This window comes from Protopterus annectens, chromosome 3.part0 (assembly GCF_019279795.1).
Source record: "Protopterus annectens isolate FY-2018-M chromosome 3.part0, PAN1.0, whole genome shotgun sequence".
In the NCBI taxonomy this organism is placed as follows: domain Eukaryota; kingdom Metazoa; phylum Chordata; order Ceratodontiformes; family Protopteridae; genus Protopterus; species Protopterus annectens.
The window spans coordinates 483,549,003-483,567,346 of NC_056731.1; the positions used below are offsets into that span (position 1 = coordinate 483,549,003).

The following is an 18,344-nucleotide window of genomic DNA, read 5'->3' on the forward strand; positions in this document are numbered from 1 at the left end:
CTAAAATGTTAATTTCAAATTCTTTGTCATTATTGTGGTTTAGAATTCTCTGTTTCAAAGTACAGTTTGTTTTACCTACATAAAAACTTTTGCATGCCATACACTGTGCCAAATAAAGAAATTATCACGTACTACATGAGCGACAGGGAAAGGTACCTATATGGTCAGAGCTGCTATGTGTAATAACAGCGTTCTGTCTATAGCGTAATTGACATTTCAAAGAGAGACTATTTCTAAACAAAGATCTTGGTTTGTTGCCCAACACATTTTCTATGTCTTCATTTGCCTTCAACACTGGCCAGTTTTTCTTATTTTCCAAACCATATTAACATCACTAGAATATGTTAAAGTAATCATTGGTACTACACATTCATTGGCTGCCTTTCTCTTCACTGCTCTGCAGCTCTCTTTTGAAAAATAAGGGCTAGCAGACATTTCCCCAAACATACCTACTTCAGTTATTGCATCTTGGATCTCATTAATGAATACCCTCTTTCGACTAATTCATTAGTCATAACATCAAAAGTTTCATTTAAGTTATTAGCATTAAGTCTCGTAGCCCTCAAACTGTCCCTTCAATGCATTCTTAAGGACATGTATGAGGTGCATAGTAGGTTTATGTAAGATGATATTGTTTTTACAAACTTTTCACCTAATATATTCTTACTAATCTTTACGTCTAGGAATTTGAAAGAATCTAAGCAATTCAGTGTTGCCATATAAAAACTTTAAAATCCTGTATCCCTTGTGATGTACCCATCCAAACCTTGAAGATATCGTTTACAAAGCATCTGTAAAAACACGTTTGGCAAACGTGTTTCCTCTCAATACCTGTTTGAGTTCCCAATATTCTAAAACTACATTTGTACAACTATTGGCCCAAGCTGTTCCCATGGCAACACCAAATCACTAAGTAGAAATTGTTTTCAAATATAAATGCATTATTTTCAAGAATCAATTCTAAAAGACTGCAAACTATCATAACTTTCGTATTAGGTATATCAGCATAATGGGTCAAGAATAGCCTAACATTTTCAATTCCTAGCTCATTAGGTTTCACAGTGAAGAGAGACTTGACATCTAATGTCACAAACAGTAGATCTAGCGGACCTATCTGATGTTTTATAAAACTTGAAAAAAATCATTCAAAAATTTTTTTTCATGTTTTTAAGGACAGTCCAAACCTTGTCAGGTATTGGTAGTCTCTTCTCAGTGTAGCTAAAGGTTCAATAAGCCAGCCTGTACTAGATACTAGGGCCTCATATGAGATCTCCCGACACTTTTGTGTACCTTAGACCATAAAGGGTCAGTACAGAGTACTGATCAACATTAAAATAATTATGTAGTTCTGTAATTAACCCGGATCTGTACTGATCCTTTATGGTCTATCTAAGGTACACAAAAGTGTCAGTAGACCAAATATGAGGCCTGTAGTATCCAGTACAGGATGGCTTATTGAACATTTATTTATGCTGGGAAGACTCTGTGACCAATACCTGACAAGGTTTGGACTGTCCTTAAGGACATGAAAAATGTTTTTTTAATGATTTCTTTAAGTTGTATAAAACATCAGATAGGTCATTGGATCTACTGTTTGTGACATTAGATGTCAATTCTCTCCTCACTGTGATGCCTAATGAGCTAGGAATTGAGGCTATTCTTGATCCTTTATACTGATATACCCAATATGAATGTTAGTTTGCAGTCTTTTAGAATTGATTCTTGAAAGTAATGTATTTATATTTGAAAATAATTTTTACTTATCGAGTTGGCATTGCCATAGGAACAGCTTGTGCCAATAGCTATGCAAATGTAGTTTTAGCATATTGGGAACTTTTAACCGGCATTTGCTGAACACACTTGCTTTTACATATGTTTTGTAGACTGTCTTCATGGTTTGGAAGGATACACCACCAGGGCTTACAGGATTTTATTACAGTTTTACACGGCACCAGTGCATTCCTTAGATTTAGCCATAAATGGTCTGATAGTTCTATCGAATTCCTAGATGTAAAGGTTAATAAGAATGTTAGGTGAATTGGATGCTACAATTTTTAGGAAACCTTGTAAAAAGAATGTTACATAAACTAAGTATGCACCCCAGGCATGCCCCTAAGAATTTATTCAAGGGTCAGTTTGAGGACTTTGAGACTTAATAATGGTGATAAGTTAAATGAATGTTTTGATGTTATGACTAATGAATTAGTAGAAAGAGGGTATTCATTAAATGAGATTCAAGATGCAACTGATGTGTACGTATGATTGGGGAAATGTTTGCTAGACCTTATTTTTCAGAAGAGATTTGCAGAGCAGTGAAGGGAGCGGCAGTCAAAGAACATGCAGTACCAAGGATTACTCTGACTTTAGTGATGCTAATATGGTTTGTGAAATTAAGAAAAATTGGCCAGTGTTGATGGTGAATGAAGGTATGAAAAAGGTGTTTGGGCAACAAACTATGATTTTCATTTAGAAATAGCATAATTGATGTTTCAAAGAACATTGTTATTGCACATAGGAGCTCAAACCAGAGAGGTACCTTTCCCTGTCAGTCATGCAATGCATGCAAATTTAGTTGGTCAACCCTGCAGTTTTTACATACTCTTATCTGGCTGTAAGTAAGATGGATTTCCATCACTTCACAGACTGCAAAAGCAGCAACTTACTTTATATGGCACAGTGAGTGGCATATGTAGTAGTTTTTATGTAGGTAAGAAGAACCGTACCTTGAGGGAGAGAATTTTAGAACACAGTAAGTTAAAGAATTTGAAATTTTAAGTAAAGCTTTAGAAAAATGTCAAGGAATGTGGCGGTGTTCATTCTTTTAACTTTACTGTACTGGAGCTGAGTAGTGTTAATTTAAGGGGAGGGGACTTAAAGACGAGAACAGAATGTAATAAACTTTGAATTATAACAGCCCTGGTTTAAATGACTCTCTTTAAAACCAGTGCTCAGATCATGTTACCTACATCACTGAAATTGTTGGTTTATAAAGGTGGTGATTTTATTGAATGTAGTTGGTCTGATGAAGCAGCTGTTGCCTTGAAAGCGCTAACCTGCTTTGTTTGGGGTGTTAAATTTTGGTTTATTTTATTCAGACATGGTGGTCAGGTGTTCTGCGACAGAGTTAAAGTCCGCAGCAGCTGTCCCGAAAAAGATGCTTATTATCCAGAGGAACATACAAAAGCTTGGCTTTAATATCCGTTAAAACCTGAGGATGTCGCTAAGAAGAACATCTCATCATGGAACCAGAAGGATCAGCTGTATCGTAACCCCATTTTATGGAGCGATGGGTGCCCTGGGAAGTGGACCCAAGCAGGGAAGGAGCTGAAGCTTTCCTATCAGAATTAGGAAGGTCAGAGACCACCTTAGCTACCTTAGAAAGAAGAGCTAAAGCATAACCTGGTCATGTGGGTTTAATTTATACTGCTCTCACCTTGACTTTTAGGGCTATTAATTTTTTACCCAGCCATTCCTTAGCCCAACCGTCCTTATCGGAAGAAAGGAGCTTAGTAGATTGCAATAGCTTAGAATGCTTATCAGTGGAAAATTAAACCACTGAAGGATCAGCAGAGGGCACTTCCTCAGGCACTTGTAGAACCTATCAGACTTCTTAGGAGCTGAGAATCAAGAGCTACAGAGGCAGTTGAATAGGTACCCAAAAGGGCTACCAAAACAGTAGGAACAACAGCAGTCTGCTTAGTAAACTCCATTTGTAAAAGCTCATACCTCCTGAAAGTCCACGACCTGGGAGCAATCCCATTTAAAGTATTCCATTGTATACAATAGTATCCCTAAAAAATATTTTTTCAAAGGGGAATTTGGGCTCAAAGAATCCTTTTTCTCTGAGCCATGGTCTAGAGAAGAAGGAATTATAGGAAGTAAGCAAGGGATTCCTCCCCAGAGTCCCATGTCCTCATGTGAGGAAATCCAGTTCCCTAGGCGTCTTAACATGAGTGGAGCACCAGGGAGGAGCAGGGGCTGACACCCCTTGAGGAGCCTTCAAGGTCATCAAAACATTGACTAGACTGATTGGGGATCTTTAGCAACAGGGGTAATATGTTTAATTTTCTGCCTTTCTTGAGTGGGGTGTCTGTCCTAAGGACTCTGTATAGTTCAGACCCTTGACAGGATTCTGTAATCATAGTAAGAATCTCTTCCCTCATTAAAATCTAGGGAATCCCTCTCGTCCCTGGAAAATAATCTGCCGAGGTTCCCCCTCAGTGTCTGGAACAGAAAAAACCTCCAAGTACATATGAGAAGTTGTATCATGCTGCCATCTGATGAGGTTGTGGCAGAGGAATCCAAGTCAAGTATTGGATGGTCTTAAGGGCTTTCACTAGCTTCTAGAGAGATCCTGTAGATGATGTAGAGCAGCCAGAAGTCGTCATGGCAGATGACTGACCTTTGGAACGGGAGGATTCCACCATAGCAGCCTGAGCCAACAGTTTGTCACTGGTTCTCAAGAAGTATAGGTAATGAAGATAAATGACTACATAGGGTCTTTGGGACAAATGATTGACAGGCAGAGCACTGCATATGGTTGTGGGAAGCACCTAAGCAAAAAAAGACACTGATCTTGACTGTCTTTATTAGGAATCTGCCTCCCTCGCTGACATTTTCCCTTCTTGGATGAGTGGACTACAAAAGTCAAAAAAGGTAGAGAAGAGACTCCAATGGGACACTTATCTGAAGACAGCTTGGTAGCCAGCACAGCAGAAGGCCATTCAGACCAAAATTAAGTAATGGCATTCGGACTGACTGAATGTTTACATACTTGCATTACCTTTATGCATTCGGACTGGCTGAGTGTTTACATACTTGCGTTACCTTTATGCCCTGTGCCTTTTGCAGGGAGCATGCGTGTGATGTATGATGTCTGTAAGATCTAAAGGCTTTGGTATACTGGCCAGACATTGGGCTATCCTTGGCAGGAGATTTTTTTCTGTAAAGAGTACCTCAACAGTGATATGGAAGGACATCAAATAAACAAAAATATAGGTGACCTTATTTCCTTGACTACTCATCAGTTCAGATGTGTAAAAGGCAGATCATGCCTGCTCAACCTGGTTGATGTCTTTGAAAGGGTTACTGAGACCATTGATAAGGGACATACTGTCCACACTGCTTATGTAGGCCTTCCCAAGGCTTTTGACACTATCCCTTGTGCTGCTTTTGTTGACAAATTCTCCCAACGTTAACACACATGTAGTTTATTGGATGTGGTAACTGGCTGTCTGGCAGAACCCATACCAGTAAAGTTGAGGGTATTTGCTCTATACAGAAAATGTCCTAGTGGTGGTCCATGAGAATGGGATGTTCAATAGTAATTTTTATATTGCTAGAAGTGACCTGCACAGAATGTAATTTTGTTATGCAGCTTACATCCATTATGCTTAATCTATGTGCACTTTTGTTTACGTAAAGTCTGATGCGTGCTTGTTTTTTTTTTTTTTTTTTTTTGGCTGAGTTGTAGTGTCTGCAGTTTCGAAAAATTTTGCTTGATACAGGAAAACAGTAAATTATAGCTACCACTGTTGATGCATTTGAGTTTCTGCCAGCCTAAACCTCAACTTAAGATTCCCAAGACTGAAGGGAATTGACTTGTTACTGCCATTTCCATGGCAAAGGTGTTTTTTGATTCTTGAATACTTCCCATGCGACATGGGTTCAATTAGTGCCATGAATGCTGCAGGGTGTTAGCAGAGTCCCAGCTCAAGACCCTTAATTGGAGGATGTCCTCAGATTGCTGTGCTTGCATTAGGAACTCCAGGAAGTGTGACCCTACCAAGGGTTGCACTTACATTCTTGTTGGAATTGCAAGCTCCATCTGGAGGAAGTTCTGGGATTTCAGCAGTTGTATTAGGGATACTGAGTGGTAGTTAATGTGATGTAAAGCAGGTGCCATGGAAACCCAGTTGAGTCCAGGAATGTAGCCAGTGGTTGCAAGGATGGGAGTCTACTGGAAAAAAATTTCTAGGCTACCCTAGGGTTTCAGTGTACTAGTGTCTATATCTGTGTGAGCGTATATAGTGGGGTGGTAATGTATAGAAGGATGAAACTGCTGTACCTCACAAGCACCGTCAGGAGTGGAGAGTGTGCAGTCATTGTGGTTTGCTGGATATGTTAGTCAAAGTTGGTATGGGATGTAATTTATGGTGAGCAAACCAGCCTTGAGAATAGGCTCCAGGATAAAGAAATTGAATGAAATTACACTACGTTCAGCTTGGCTGCAGATGTGCAGATTGCTTTTTGAGTTCCCTCCTTTTGTCTTAACATGTGACCTTTTTGCTTTTACTAGCTGCTAGTTAGCACTGACATAAAATAATTTTGTATATTTTCAGATTAAACAGACTGGGGCAAACATTGCCATTTGCCAGTGGGGTTTTGATGATGAAGCCAATCACCTATTGTTACAAAACGAGTTGCCTGCTGTCCGCTGGGTTGGTGGTCCTGAAATTGAGGTAACATATTCTTGAAACGCACACTTAAATCTGGGGAAAAAACATGTTAATGAGATATTAAGTTTTCTTTTTCTTTCAGTTGATAGCTATTGCAACTGGTGGGCGCATTGTGCCTCGTTTCAGTGAACTTACATCCGAAAAACTTGGCTTTGCTGGCATAGTCAGAGAAGTCTCATTTGGAACAACAAAGGACAAGATGCTAATTATAGAGCAGTGCAAGAATTCTAGGGCTGTTACAATATTCATCAGGGGAGGAAATAAAATGGTGAGACTACATTGTTTTTATACTTTTATTGAAAATGACTGTTTTTTTTAAACTATTATTGATAAATTCTTACATTTTTCTGCTCTGTTGTGATTTAGGTTGCTGTAAATTAGTTTTATTAATTGGAAAATACTTTAAGTGATAACACTAAGTTGAGTTTATAAGTATAATTGCAGTCTGTTCATCAGTAAGCACATTGTAATGAAATTGTGAAATGGTTCCTTGTCTGTAAAATGGTAAACCTTGATGCTTAACATGAGGTCACTGTTGCACTAGCCTAAACTATTCAAGTTATAATCCTGTCAAAGATATGACCAAAGAGGTTGATTATCAAGGTTAAAGAGAACCTTTGGTGTGCTCTGACTGTCAGGAGCTTAAGCAGAGCTCCCCATAAAAAGTAGAGTGCCAAAAGCATTAAACTTTCGTGTTGGCTGAAGTAAGAATTTCTTCCCACATTAAAATCTAGGGAATCCCTCTCGTCCCTTGAAAATAATCCACCGAGGTTCCCCCTCAGTGTCTGGAACAGAAAAAACCTCCAAGTACATATGAGAAGTTGTATCATGCTGCCATCTGATGAGGTTGTGGCAGAGGAGTCCAAGTCAAGTATTGGATGGTCTTAAGGGCTTTCACTAGGTTCTAGAGAGAGATCCTGTAGAGGATGTAGAGCAGCCAGATTAAAACTAGTCGTCATGGCAGATGACTGACCTTTGGGACGGGAGGATTCCACCATAGCAGCCTGAGCCAACAGTTTGTCACTGGTTTTCAAGAAGTATAGGTAATGAAGATAAATGACTACATACAGTCTTGGGGACAAATGGTTGACAGGCAGAGCACTGCATATGGTTGTGGGAAGCACCTAAGCAAAAAAAAGACACTGGTCTTGACGGTCTTTATTAGGAATCTACCTCCCTCACTGACATTTTCCCTTCTTGGATGAGTAGACTACAAAAGTTAAAAAAGGTAGAGAAGAGACTCCAATGGGACACTTATCTGAAGACAGCTTGGTAACCAGCACAGCAGAAGGCCATTCAGACCAAAATGAAGTAATGGCATTTGGACCGACTGAATGTTTACATACTTGCATTACCTTTATGCATTCGGACTTGCTGTATGTTTACATACTTGCGTTACCTTTATGCCCTATGCCTTTTGCAGGGAGCATGTGTGTGATGTATGATGTCTGTAAGATCTAATGGCTTTGGTATACTGGCCAGACATTGGGCTATCCTTGGCAGGAGATTTTTTTCTGTAAAGAGTACCGCAACAGTGATATGGAAGGACATCAAATAAACAAAAATATTGGTGAACTTATTTCCTTGACTACTCATCAGTTCAGATGTGTAAAAGGCAGATCATGCCTGCTCAACCTGGTTGATGTCTTTGAAAGGGTTACTGAGACCATTGATAAGGGACATACTGTCCACACTGCTTATGTAGGCATTCCCAAGGCTTTTGACACTATCCCTTGTGCTGCTTTTGTTGACAAATTCTCCCAACGTTAACACATATGTAGTTTATTGGATGTGGTAACTGGCCGTCTGGCAGAACCTGTACCAGTAAAGTTGAGAGTGTTTGCTTTATATAGAAAATGTCCTAGTGGTGGTCCATGAGAATGTGATGTTCAATAGTAATTTTTATATTGCTAGAAGTGACCTGCACAGAATGTAATTTTGTTATGCAGCTTACATCCATTATGCTTAATCTATGTGCACATTTGTTTACGTAAAGTCTGATGCGTGCTTGTTTTTTCTTTTCTTTGGGGGGGGGGGGGGGTTGTAGTGCCTGCAGTTTCGAAAAATTTTGCTTGATACAGGAAAACAGTAAGTTATAGCTACCAGTGTTGATGCGTTTGAGTTTCTGCCAGCCTAAACCTCAACTTAAGATTCCTAAGACTGAAGGGAATTGACTTGTTACTGCCATTTCCATGACAAAGGTGTTTTGGTTCTTGAATACTTCCCATGCGACATGGGTTCAGTTAGTGCCGTGAATGCTGCAGAGTGTTGGCTTCGTGGAACCGAAGGTTGGCTAATGGTCTTTCAGGGCTAGACAGATAAGTTCCCTTCTGGGGAAAAACCTTCCACTGTTTTATTCTTCTGAGGAAAGTTAGATTTTTTTTTTTTTTCTGTAATACTTATGTATGCTAGGAAACTTTTTTGTTTGACTTCTGTACCAGAAGATTTTATTTTTGTGAATGCTTTTTTTTTTTTTTTGAATTTTTTTCTGATATACGTAGTTGAAGATGGGGGCAGTCCTTGGTGCTTTGGGGGACTGTCCAGGTGTGTGTTGCCTCAGTCACATTTTTGTTCTACACAGAATTTTACTAACTTAAGACTCCACTAACTTCCTTGAGGCTTTTCTGTGTGGATAGACATATAAAGTAGTCGCTGGTCTCTCTCGATGTCCTTCAAGGATGCATGTGCAGTCCTAACATATGGGTTGTCCTGCCTCAGGCAGCCCTTCGGTCGGCCGGATTCCAAAGTGTGGGTCTGGCCTCGGCTGATGTCGCACTTCACCCGACGTCATCGCTGCTGTGAATTGGGTATAAAGGCATCAGCCGACGCCATTTTCCTCAGTCTTTCTTGCCACGCGGTGCCCGAAGCAGAAGCTGTTCGCAAGTGCCGGTCGGTCAGATCCAGAGATTACTACTACCGAAGACTTCTAAAAAGCTAAGTACCCCGTTGGGGACTCTTTCTTGCCTCAGCCGATGTCAGAAAAAGTAAATAACTGTTTAACTTGTGGGAAACAAATACCTCATAAGGATTTCCACTCTTACTGCCTTCCTTGCTTAGGCCCAGACCACGACGTAGCAGCTTGTCTAGCCTGTGCTTCCTTCAACCGACGGACACTTAGACGTCGGTCGGAGTTTGCAGAGGAGTTTTTTTGTCCCGCTTTTGCTTAAAAAATGCCGTCGGAGACTCCGACTTCACAATTAGTTAAAAAGCGTAAGGAAAAGGACAGACACTCACAGTCCGCGGTTTCAGCCGAAACCACGGTTAAGCCAACCGCGAGTGTCTCGGTTTCGGCTGAAACAGAGTCCACGGTTCTTCCTTCGGCCGAAAGCATGCCTCCTATAGCCGAGGCCTCACACAGCATGGCTGAATCTGCTACTGAAATATCCACTGTGGTTGCAGGTTCCCAGGATTTATCAGATACTATTCCTTTGGACATATCTACTCCTGCACGTGGAGCTGCTAGGCCCCCTGCATCTATGTCTATCAAGGCTTTTTCTAGGGCTAAAGCAGCTAAATCTTCTAAGGCCTTGCCTGCTAAAACCCCCTCACACAGGCCTACCTCTAGTTCCCAAATGCTCAGCCTGGCTGAGGATCTCATTTCTTTGATCAGGGGATCCCAACCTCACCCTGACAGGGCCTCTCAACCCCCTCCAGAGAAGAGGCCTAGAGCAGAGCCCCCGGATCCAGTTTCTACAGACTATTCCTCGGATGATTCAGAAAACTCAGAACCTCCAGAAGGCCCATATTCCCCTTATGAGGATTCTGATGCAGAAGACTCCATTCCTTCTGCCTCTCCTCCTGAGGAATTTTCTTTTGGGGAAACTTTACATGCTATGAGAGAGCATTTTCAATGGCAGGGCCAGGATTTTTCAGATTCAAGGAAAAGGCTAAGGACCTTTTTACATTTACCACAGCATAGGCCTTTAGCCATTCCGCCAGTACTAACTGTTGTTGATGATGCATATAATGATGCTTGTACTGCCCCTGACTCTCTTCCCCCGGCCCCTGCCAAGCCCGATAGATATTACAGGGTCCCGGACACACACTTTCACTTGTATAAGGCTCCTATTGCAGATCCTGAAACCATTTCACAGGGCCCCAAAGCTGTAGCAGCTGCCTCTGCCAGAAACCCCCTCCCCTCTGAAAGAGAATCTAGAGCATTAGAGAGATGGGGTAAAAAAGTTTATACTTCTGCTACTCTTTCGGCTAGGGCCTTAAACTGTCAATTCCACATGATTCATTATCAGGAATTTTTGTTAGACCAGCTAAATAAAAAACTGTCCTCTCCTGAACCTATAGACCGCAAGTCCCTTCAGGATTTGGTACATAACACTCAGCAGGTCAGTAATCATTCCTTAAAATGCGGCTATGATGCACTGGAAGCTTCTTTTAGATCAGCTATGACTGGAACAGTGATTAGAAGGCATGCATGGTTAAAAGAACAATCCTTACCAGACCATGTAAAGTCAAAACTTCTAGATGCTCCCATGGAGAAACAAAGTTTGTTTGGTTCCCCTGCACAGCAAGTGCTAAAGAAGGTGGAAGAAAAAGCAAAATCTGTCCAAACAGTCAAGGATTTCTTACAGGTCCAGCCTCCAAGGTTTAGTAGAAATTGGCCTTCGAAGAATTGGTCCTTTCCAGACAACTCCAGAGCACAGAGAGGCAGAAATAGGCGCCCAAGAGGCAGAGGTCAATCCAGAGGTGCCTACAGGGGACATCAGTGGCAGCCTAACAACCAGAGAAGTACTGCCACAGATCCAGCTACGACCACTTCCACAGGACAGACACAATGACTACCGCCTACCAGGGAACAACTGGAAGCACCCTTAGGCGGAAAGCTAGCCTTATTTTCCGTAAACTGGCATTACATTACAGGAGACAAATGGATTTTACAGACAATAGACAAAGGCTACAGGTTTCACTTCCACACTCTACCAAAAAAGAGAGGAATGCCAAACCTACCACCAAACCAAAAAACAAACGCTCTAGAACAAATCAACCACCTACTAAAGATGAGAGCTATAGAAAAGGTACCTCCCATGGAACAAGGGCAAGGATTTTACTCCAGACTTTTCCTGGTACCAAGAAAAGAAAACCAATGGAGGCCTATTCTCGACCTGTCCGCTCTGAACACATATCTCATTGTTCCAAAATTCAAAATGCTGACCCTACAGCAACTTCTTCCCATGCTGGGCAAGGAGTCTTGGCTGGTGACTCTAGATCTCAAGGAGGCATACCTGCATGTCCCTATACGACCAGATTGCAGAAGATACCTCAGATTTCTTGCAGGATCAGAGCATTATCAATTCTCAGCATTGCCCTTTGGCTTATCTACTGCCCAGAGTATTCACGAAATGCCTGGCATCAGTAATTGCTCATTGCAGGCTTCAGGGAATTCAGATTTACCCATACCTGGACGACTGCCTAATACAAGCGGACAACAAGACCAAATTAACAAAAAATTTGGAAAAGGTTATACAACTACTGCAAGCCCTGGGATACACAGTCAGCATGAAAAAGTCAAGGCTGGTACCATCCCAAAGGATAACATTCTTGGGTGCAGAACTGGACACATCAAATCAGATGGCATTTCTCACAGCAGAAAAGCAAAAGCAACTACCACTCGATTTCATGGCATTAACAACACAGAACCAGCTTACAGCAAGGAAAGTCCTGCAAGCCCTGGGTTACATGGCGTCCTGCATAATATTGATACCACATGCCAGACTGCATATGAGGAAGTTGCAATGGTACCTAAGGAATGTATGGTCTCAACACAAGCACAGTCTAGAAGCCCAGATTCCAGTAATCCCATGCCTGAAACAAGAATTCCTGTGGTGGGCTCAGGCCTGTCAGATGAACAGAGGACTGCCTTTCCACAAACCTCACCCAAGCCAGACTATCACCACGGACTCCTCAGACCTAGGCTGGGGGGCACACATGGTGGACAAGTGTATACAAGGCCTATGGACACAAGACCAGCTGAACCTTCACATAAATCTAAAAGAGATGCTGGCAGTGAAACAGGCACTACAGACATTCAGACCTTTTCTTCAACAGGGTCATTTGCTGATAAAGACGGACAACACCACAGTCATGTGGTATATCAGCAAACAGGGAGGAACACACTCATATCCACTATGCCGGATGGCAATGGACCTGTGGAATGTGGCCCTGAACCTCAACATTCAACTCCAGGCAAAATTTGTGCCAGGAAAAGAAAATATACTAGCAGACACCTTAAGCAGAACTACCACGGATGCCCATGAATGGATGCTGCATCCAGACATCTTCAGAACCATTACAAAGAAATGGGGACTACCAGAAATAGACCTGTTCGCATCCCCACACAACCACCAATTGAGGAAATTCTGCACAAGGACATACCACCCTCTTGCTTGGAAGGTGGACTCCCTATCCTTCAGTTGGGAAAACCTGACAGCGTATGCATTCCCACCTCTTCCTTTGATGCACAAAGTGCTACTGAAGATCAAAGATCACCCAAGGATCATCCTGATAGCTCCAGACTGGCCGAGGCAGCATTGGTACCCGCTACTGAGGAGTATGTCTCAGACACACGCATGGCCTCTACCTCTAGTTCCTTTACTGCTAACACAGAACAACTGCAAGATCCTACATCCAAACTTGAAAACACTGCAGCTAGCTGCCTGGAACATTACATAAAACAAAATAACCCAGATTTATCTCAGAGGGTTAAGGACATTATCCTGGAGGCTCGCAGACCCTCCACAAGGAAGACTTATTCAGCCAAATGGAAAAGATACCTCATTTGGAGTGCAGCAAAAGGAGAAAATGTATCCTTAGCAAACATAGCTAACATCCTGGAATATTTAGCAGAACTTTTCCACAATGGCCTGTCTTACTCCTCCATTAAGATTCATGCTTCAGCAATTTCAGCAGAATACAACATGGATCCTCCAGTCTTCTCTCATCCTCTACTCAGGCAGTTTCTGAGAGGAATTAAAAATGTAAAGCCTCCAAGGAAGCCACCTTTGCCTACATGGGACCTTAACTTTGTGCTGGAAAAGTTAACACTTCCCCCTTTCGAGCCAGCAGCAACAGCAGAATTACAGTTCTTATCCTGGAAAACTGCTTTCCTGCTTGCAGTCACTTCAGCAAGAAGGGTTTCTGAATTACAGGCATTAATGGCAGTACAGCCCTTCCTTATCTTCCATCAGGATAGAGTGTCCTTGAGAACCAACCCTACTTTTATGCCAAAAGTGGTCTCCAGGGTATCATTGAATCAAGCAATCCACCTACCAGCATTCTTCCCCAACCCACAGAACAGGGGAGAAAGATTACTACATACCTTGGATGTGCACAGGCAGTTGCGCTACTATCCGGACAGAACCAAGACCAACAGAAAAACTGACCAGCTTCTGGTAGCATATGCAACAGGAATGGAAGGAAAAGCAATTTCAAAACAGACAATCTCAAAATGGATAGGAAATTGCATTAGATTTTGTTACTCTTTTCATGGAAAGGCAACTCTAGAAAACATCAGGCCTCACTCCACAAGGGCTACAGCCACTACTACAGCTTTCCTACGAGGGGTGGCTACCAAAGACATTTTAGAAGCTGCTACTTGGAGCTCCGTGCATACATTTGCCAAGCATTATAATCTACCTTTATACTCCAGATCCCGAGCAGGTTTTGCAACTGCTGTTTTGCAAGGGATCTTAACTACACCATAATCATCTTAGTGCCTCCTCCCCCAGTTTGGCTATGGTATTCTACCCATATGTTAGGACTGCAGATGCATCCTTGAAGGACATAGTACAGTTTTGTACCTACCATAAATGTAGATGTCCGAGAGGTATGCATCTGCAGTCAGGATTACCCACCCTCCTTCCCCTCTGTGGTACTCCTAGGGTATTTGCCCTTCTTATAGCTAGCTGGGGGAATCTATTATGGTGTATTTGTTTGTATATATGTACATACATGCTTATAATTGTTTGCTCTCTACTATTTGGAATCTTTTGCATTTATCCAAATTTAGCCTTCCTAGAGGGCACCTGGCATCTGGGGCAAGAAACACTGAGGAAAATGGCGTCGGCTGATGCCTTTATACCCAATTCACAGCAGCTATGACGTCGGGTGAAGTGCGACATCAGCCGAGGCCAGACCCAGACTTTGGAATCCGGCCGACCGAAGGGCTGCCTGAGGCAGGACAACCCATATGTTAGGACTGCAGATGCATACCTCTCGGACATCTACATTTATGGTAGGTACAAAACTGTACTTTTTCCCTTCCTCGATCAGCAAGAAGGTACTCTGGGAGTCTTGAGTTTTGCCCCTCTCCTCTGGTGGGTGGCTGTGCTGTGCTTTGAGTTGGCTCCTCTGACTGTTCATCATTTTTCCCCAGTCCCCCTGATGTAGTACCTACAGCCACTAAGGAACAGGGGTAAGATACGGCCTCTGCAGCTTGAGGGTTTGCCCTCTGTGGGCAAGGTGAACCACTCTTGTTGGTCATGGGGGCTGGAAAAGTCTAACATAACCAGGAAAGGGAGCCTGAATCTCGGATATTGTGGCTGCCTTGCATTGGTCCCTTTTCATGGAATATCCCGGGAGAGAAAAAGTCTTCTCTTTCTGTTTTAGTGGATGGGAATGAATTGCTAGGGAACTCTTCTCATATTTCTCTCTAATGAGAGGAAGTAGGTATACAAGAGTTCCTTCTGCATCTGTCTCTGATCTTTAGTCAAAAGAGCAGAAAATGGGGGGGTAATTTGCTTCATGTTTTTCTACAGAACTTGAAGATTTTGATTCTGAAAAAAGTGTTTGCTTCAGGTTTTCCTCCAGAAAAAAAAATATTTTTCTGATGCTTTATCTAAAGGGAGCAAGGCTTTTCAGTGAGAGCTGAATGAAATTCCTCTTTCCCAGCAAATGGATGTTCTTAAGTCTGCAGCTGTCCCTTCTGTTTTGAGTACTTCCTGACAGGCTGTAGTTCACATCCTGTCCCTAGTTAGTCTGATATGGTACTCAGACATGCACAATTTTCTAACCCTAACGTAGACCTAGCAGTGGTTTCTCTAGCCAAAACTAATGCTGTTAGATAAAGTACTAATACTAATCCAATTCAGTCTGACAGAGATGAGAAAGCTTTTGATAGACTTGGGAAGAAAGTATATTTTTTTGCCACTTTAATTTCTAGGATCACGTTATTTTTTACTTTTGTCTTTTGAGAATACTAAAAAGTCAGTTGTTAACCTTCCTACTTCTGAGGTGAGGAATATTCTCTTTCTGCTTCACATGTAATTAAAAAAAGTTATATCTTACCATAAAGTTCCATCTGTGTTGTTGTCCTTTATCTGTTCTTGAATTGTGGGTTACGGTTGTAAACTATTCTTGAATTGTGGGTTACGATTCAGATCCTTGGAACCAGTTTGGCTGATGTATAGCTTGAGTCAGCCAAAAAAAAAAATCTCTCGAGCTGCAAGTCTACCCACAATGTCTTTCTCCACATTACCTCAGATCAAGTTTGCAATCAGATAAAGAAGAGAGACTATTGCAAATTAGAAACCTTGTCCAAGGCATCCCTAACAATAAGAACCCAGGACAGAATGTCGCTCCTCCAAAAATCTAAAGAAAACTAAATGTGCCTTAGAGTAGAGAGACTCGTCAAAGTGATGGCTATGAGAAGTTATGTCTTCCAAGAAAGGAATTTTAAGTCATAGCTGCAGGGTCAAATGGAGGTGAAGTAAGTGATTGTAATACAACAGTCAAGTCCCATGGCGGTAGCGACTCTTTGAAAGGATTCAAATGGATGGCGCTTTTAAGAAAAACCTTGCAAAGCCTGTGAGAGATCAAAGGCTGGTTCCCGATACATTTATGGAAATTTTAAATAGCTGCTAGGATAACCTTGATTGTAGAAGCAGGAGCTCCTTTACCAAAGATGGCAGCTAGAAACTCCAGAACTTTATACTGGAGCTGAAAAGGGGGCGTAGACTATTATCAGAAGCCCAAATAGAGTATCTCGTCCATTTACTAAAGTAGAGACACCTGGTGGATGGTTTATGGGATGCCAACAAAATGTGTTGCACGGGAGAAGGAATATTATGCCTGGTGACTAACGGAATTGGAGAAAAAAAAGCAGTCTGCTTGAAATTCTGAAGGTTAGGGTGCACTAATCCCTAGAGATGGGAAAGAAGGTCTGGAGCTGGGTCCAGAGTCCATGGATGGTGAAGTAGATGAGGCCAGAGGAAGGGAAAATGTATCTGTTGAGGCCAGTAAGGAGCAGTGGGAATCATTTTGCTTCTCAGCCGAGTTGCTTTCTTGAGAGAAAAAAAGGGATCCGAGGGAAGGCATAAAGGAGACCTGGGGGGCCAGTCTTGAAGTGGGAAAAATAGCTTCTGCACTTGTTCAGGGGTGAAGCAAACAGGTCGCATCAAGACTGGCACCAGCGAAGAAAGATCTTCGCTGCTCTGGAGTTGAGACCATTTGTGTTGCATGAGGATGCATCTGCTCATTTTGGCCACTATCATGTTTGAACTCCCTGGGATGTGCGTTGCTGTCAGAATGCAGCTGGAAGTTATGGCCAAGTGCCACACATGGAGAGCTTCTTGACACAGTGGGTAGGACTTGGTTCCCCCCTGTTTGTTAATGTACCAGAGTACTGATATGTTGTCTGACTTAATAGCTATAGTCTCTTGAGGGAAGGCTGAGTGAAATGCTTGTAACGCCAAAAGTGCCCTCGGCTCTAGGACATTGATATGCAAATTGGCCTTGGAGGGGACTGTCTTCCTGAGATAATGCGCCCCCACACACACACACACACACACACACACACACAAATCTGGTAAGCATCCATGTTCACTGTATCCTTGGGCTGTAAGGGAACAAAAGGGTGGCCCGGTAGGATCTCCTCAGACTGCATCCACCAGGATAGGTCGCTTTTGCATCTGCTGGATATGAAAACTAAGTGATTCATGGGGTGGGTTATAATAGACCATTGGTTTGCAAGTAACCATTAAAGAAGCCTCATGTGAAATCTTGCCATTGGAACTAGTGTAATTGCCGCTGCCATGGAGTTCAATGCCTACAAAATTTGCTAAGCTGGTATTTTGAGCAAAGGAGGGGTTGAACCTGTGACTGTATTTTCTGCAGCCTGTGTAGGTGAAGCGATGCCACAAAAGATAGTGTTGAGGCGAGCTCCGATATATTCCATGCCCTGAGAAAGGGTTAGTTGAGATTTTGCATGACTGACCGTGATGCACAATTGTTGGGATAATTTCAGAATGAAGTATGTAGATTGTAGTAGTAGATGCCTGGTGGCAGCGATGAGAAGCCAGTTGTCTAGGTAAGGAAATGCTCAAAATCCATGCAACCTCAAGTGTGCTGTGACTGCTGCCATGAATTTGGTGAACACCTGGGGGCTCTGATGAGACGAAAGGGCAGCACTCTGAATTGGAAATGATTGGCTCCTAGCCGGAAGCAGAGAAATATTCTTGAACTTTTGTCCACCTTTATGTGGTAATGTGCGTCTTGAAAGTCGATAGAGCACATCCAGTCGTCTTCCTCTAAGGAGGAAAGAATTGACTGAACTTTGACCATCAGAAATTTTGACTTGGACAAATTTGGTAAGAATATTGAGATCCAAAATTAGTCTTCAGTCCCTTTTTTTTTTTTTGGGCACTAAAAAGAATCTTGAATTTGTCCAGATCCTGATTGGTGTGGTGGGACTTCTTGGGTGACTGTTTTTTGTAGCAGCTTTTGAATTTCTAATGCGGTTTGCTTTCTCTGACTGGGTGGAACATCGGGGAGTCTTGCTGGGGTTCTTGGGTAAAGAGTGAGGGGAATTCTCTGGAAATCATCCTTAGCACTCGGGCATCGGTGGTTGTGTATTGCTAGGCATTTGGGGGGGGGCAA

General features: G+C 42.3%; 1 protein-coding gene across 1 annotated transcript in view; it reads left to right on the forward strand.

Moving 5' to 3' along the window:
* CCT5 (chaperonin containing TCP1 subunit 5) overlaps positions 1-18,344 on the forward strand; it is a 559,422-nt gene that overhangs the window by 173,489 nt on the left and 367,589 nt on the right. The window contains exons 7-8 of the mRNA XM_044064906.1: positions 6,342-6,461; positions 6,541-6,726. Of these exons, the coding sequence (XP_043920841.1) occupies positions 6,342-6,461; positions 6,541-6,726 (306 nt within the window). The remainder of the gene's footprint in view (positions 1-6,341; positions 6,462-6,540; positions 6,727-18,344) is intronic.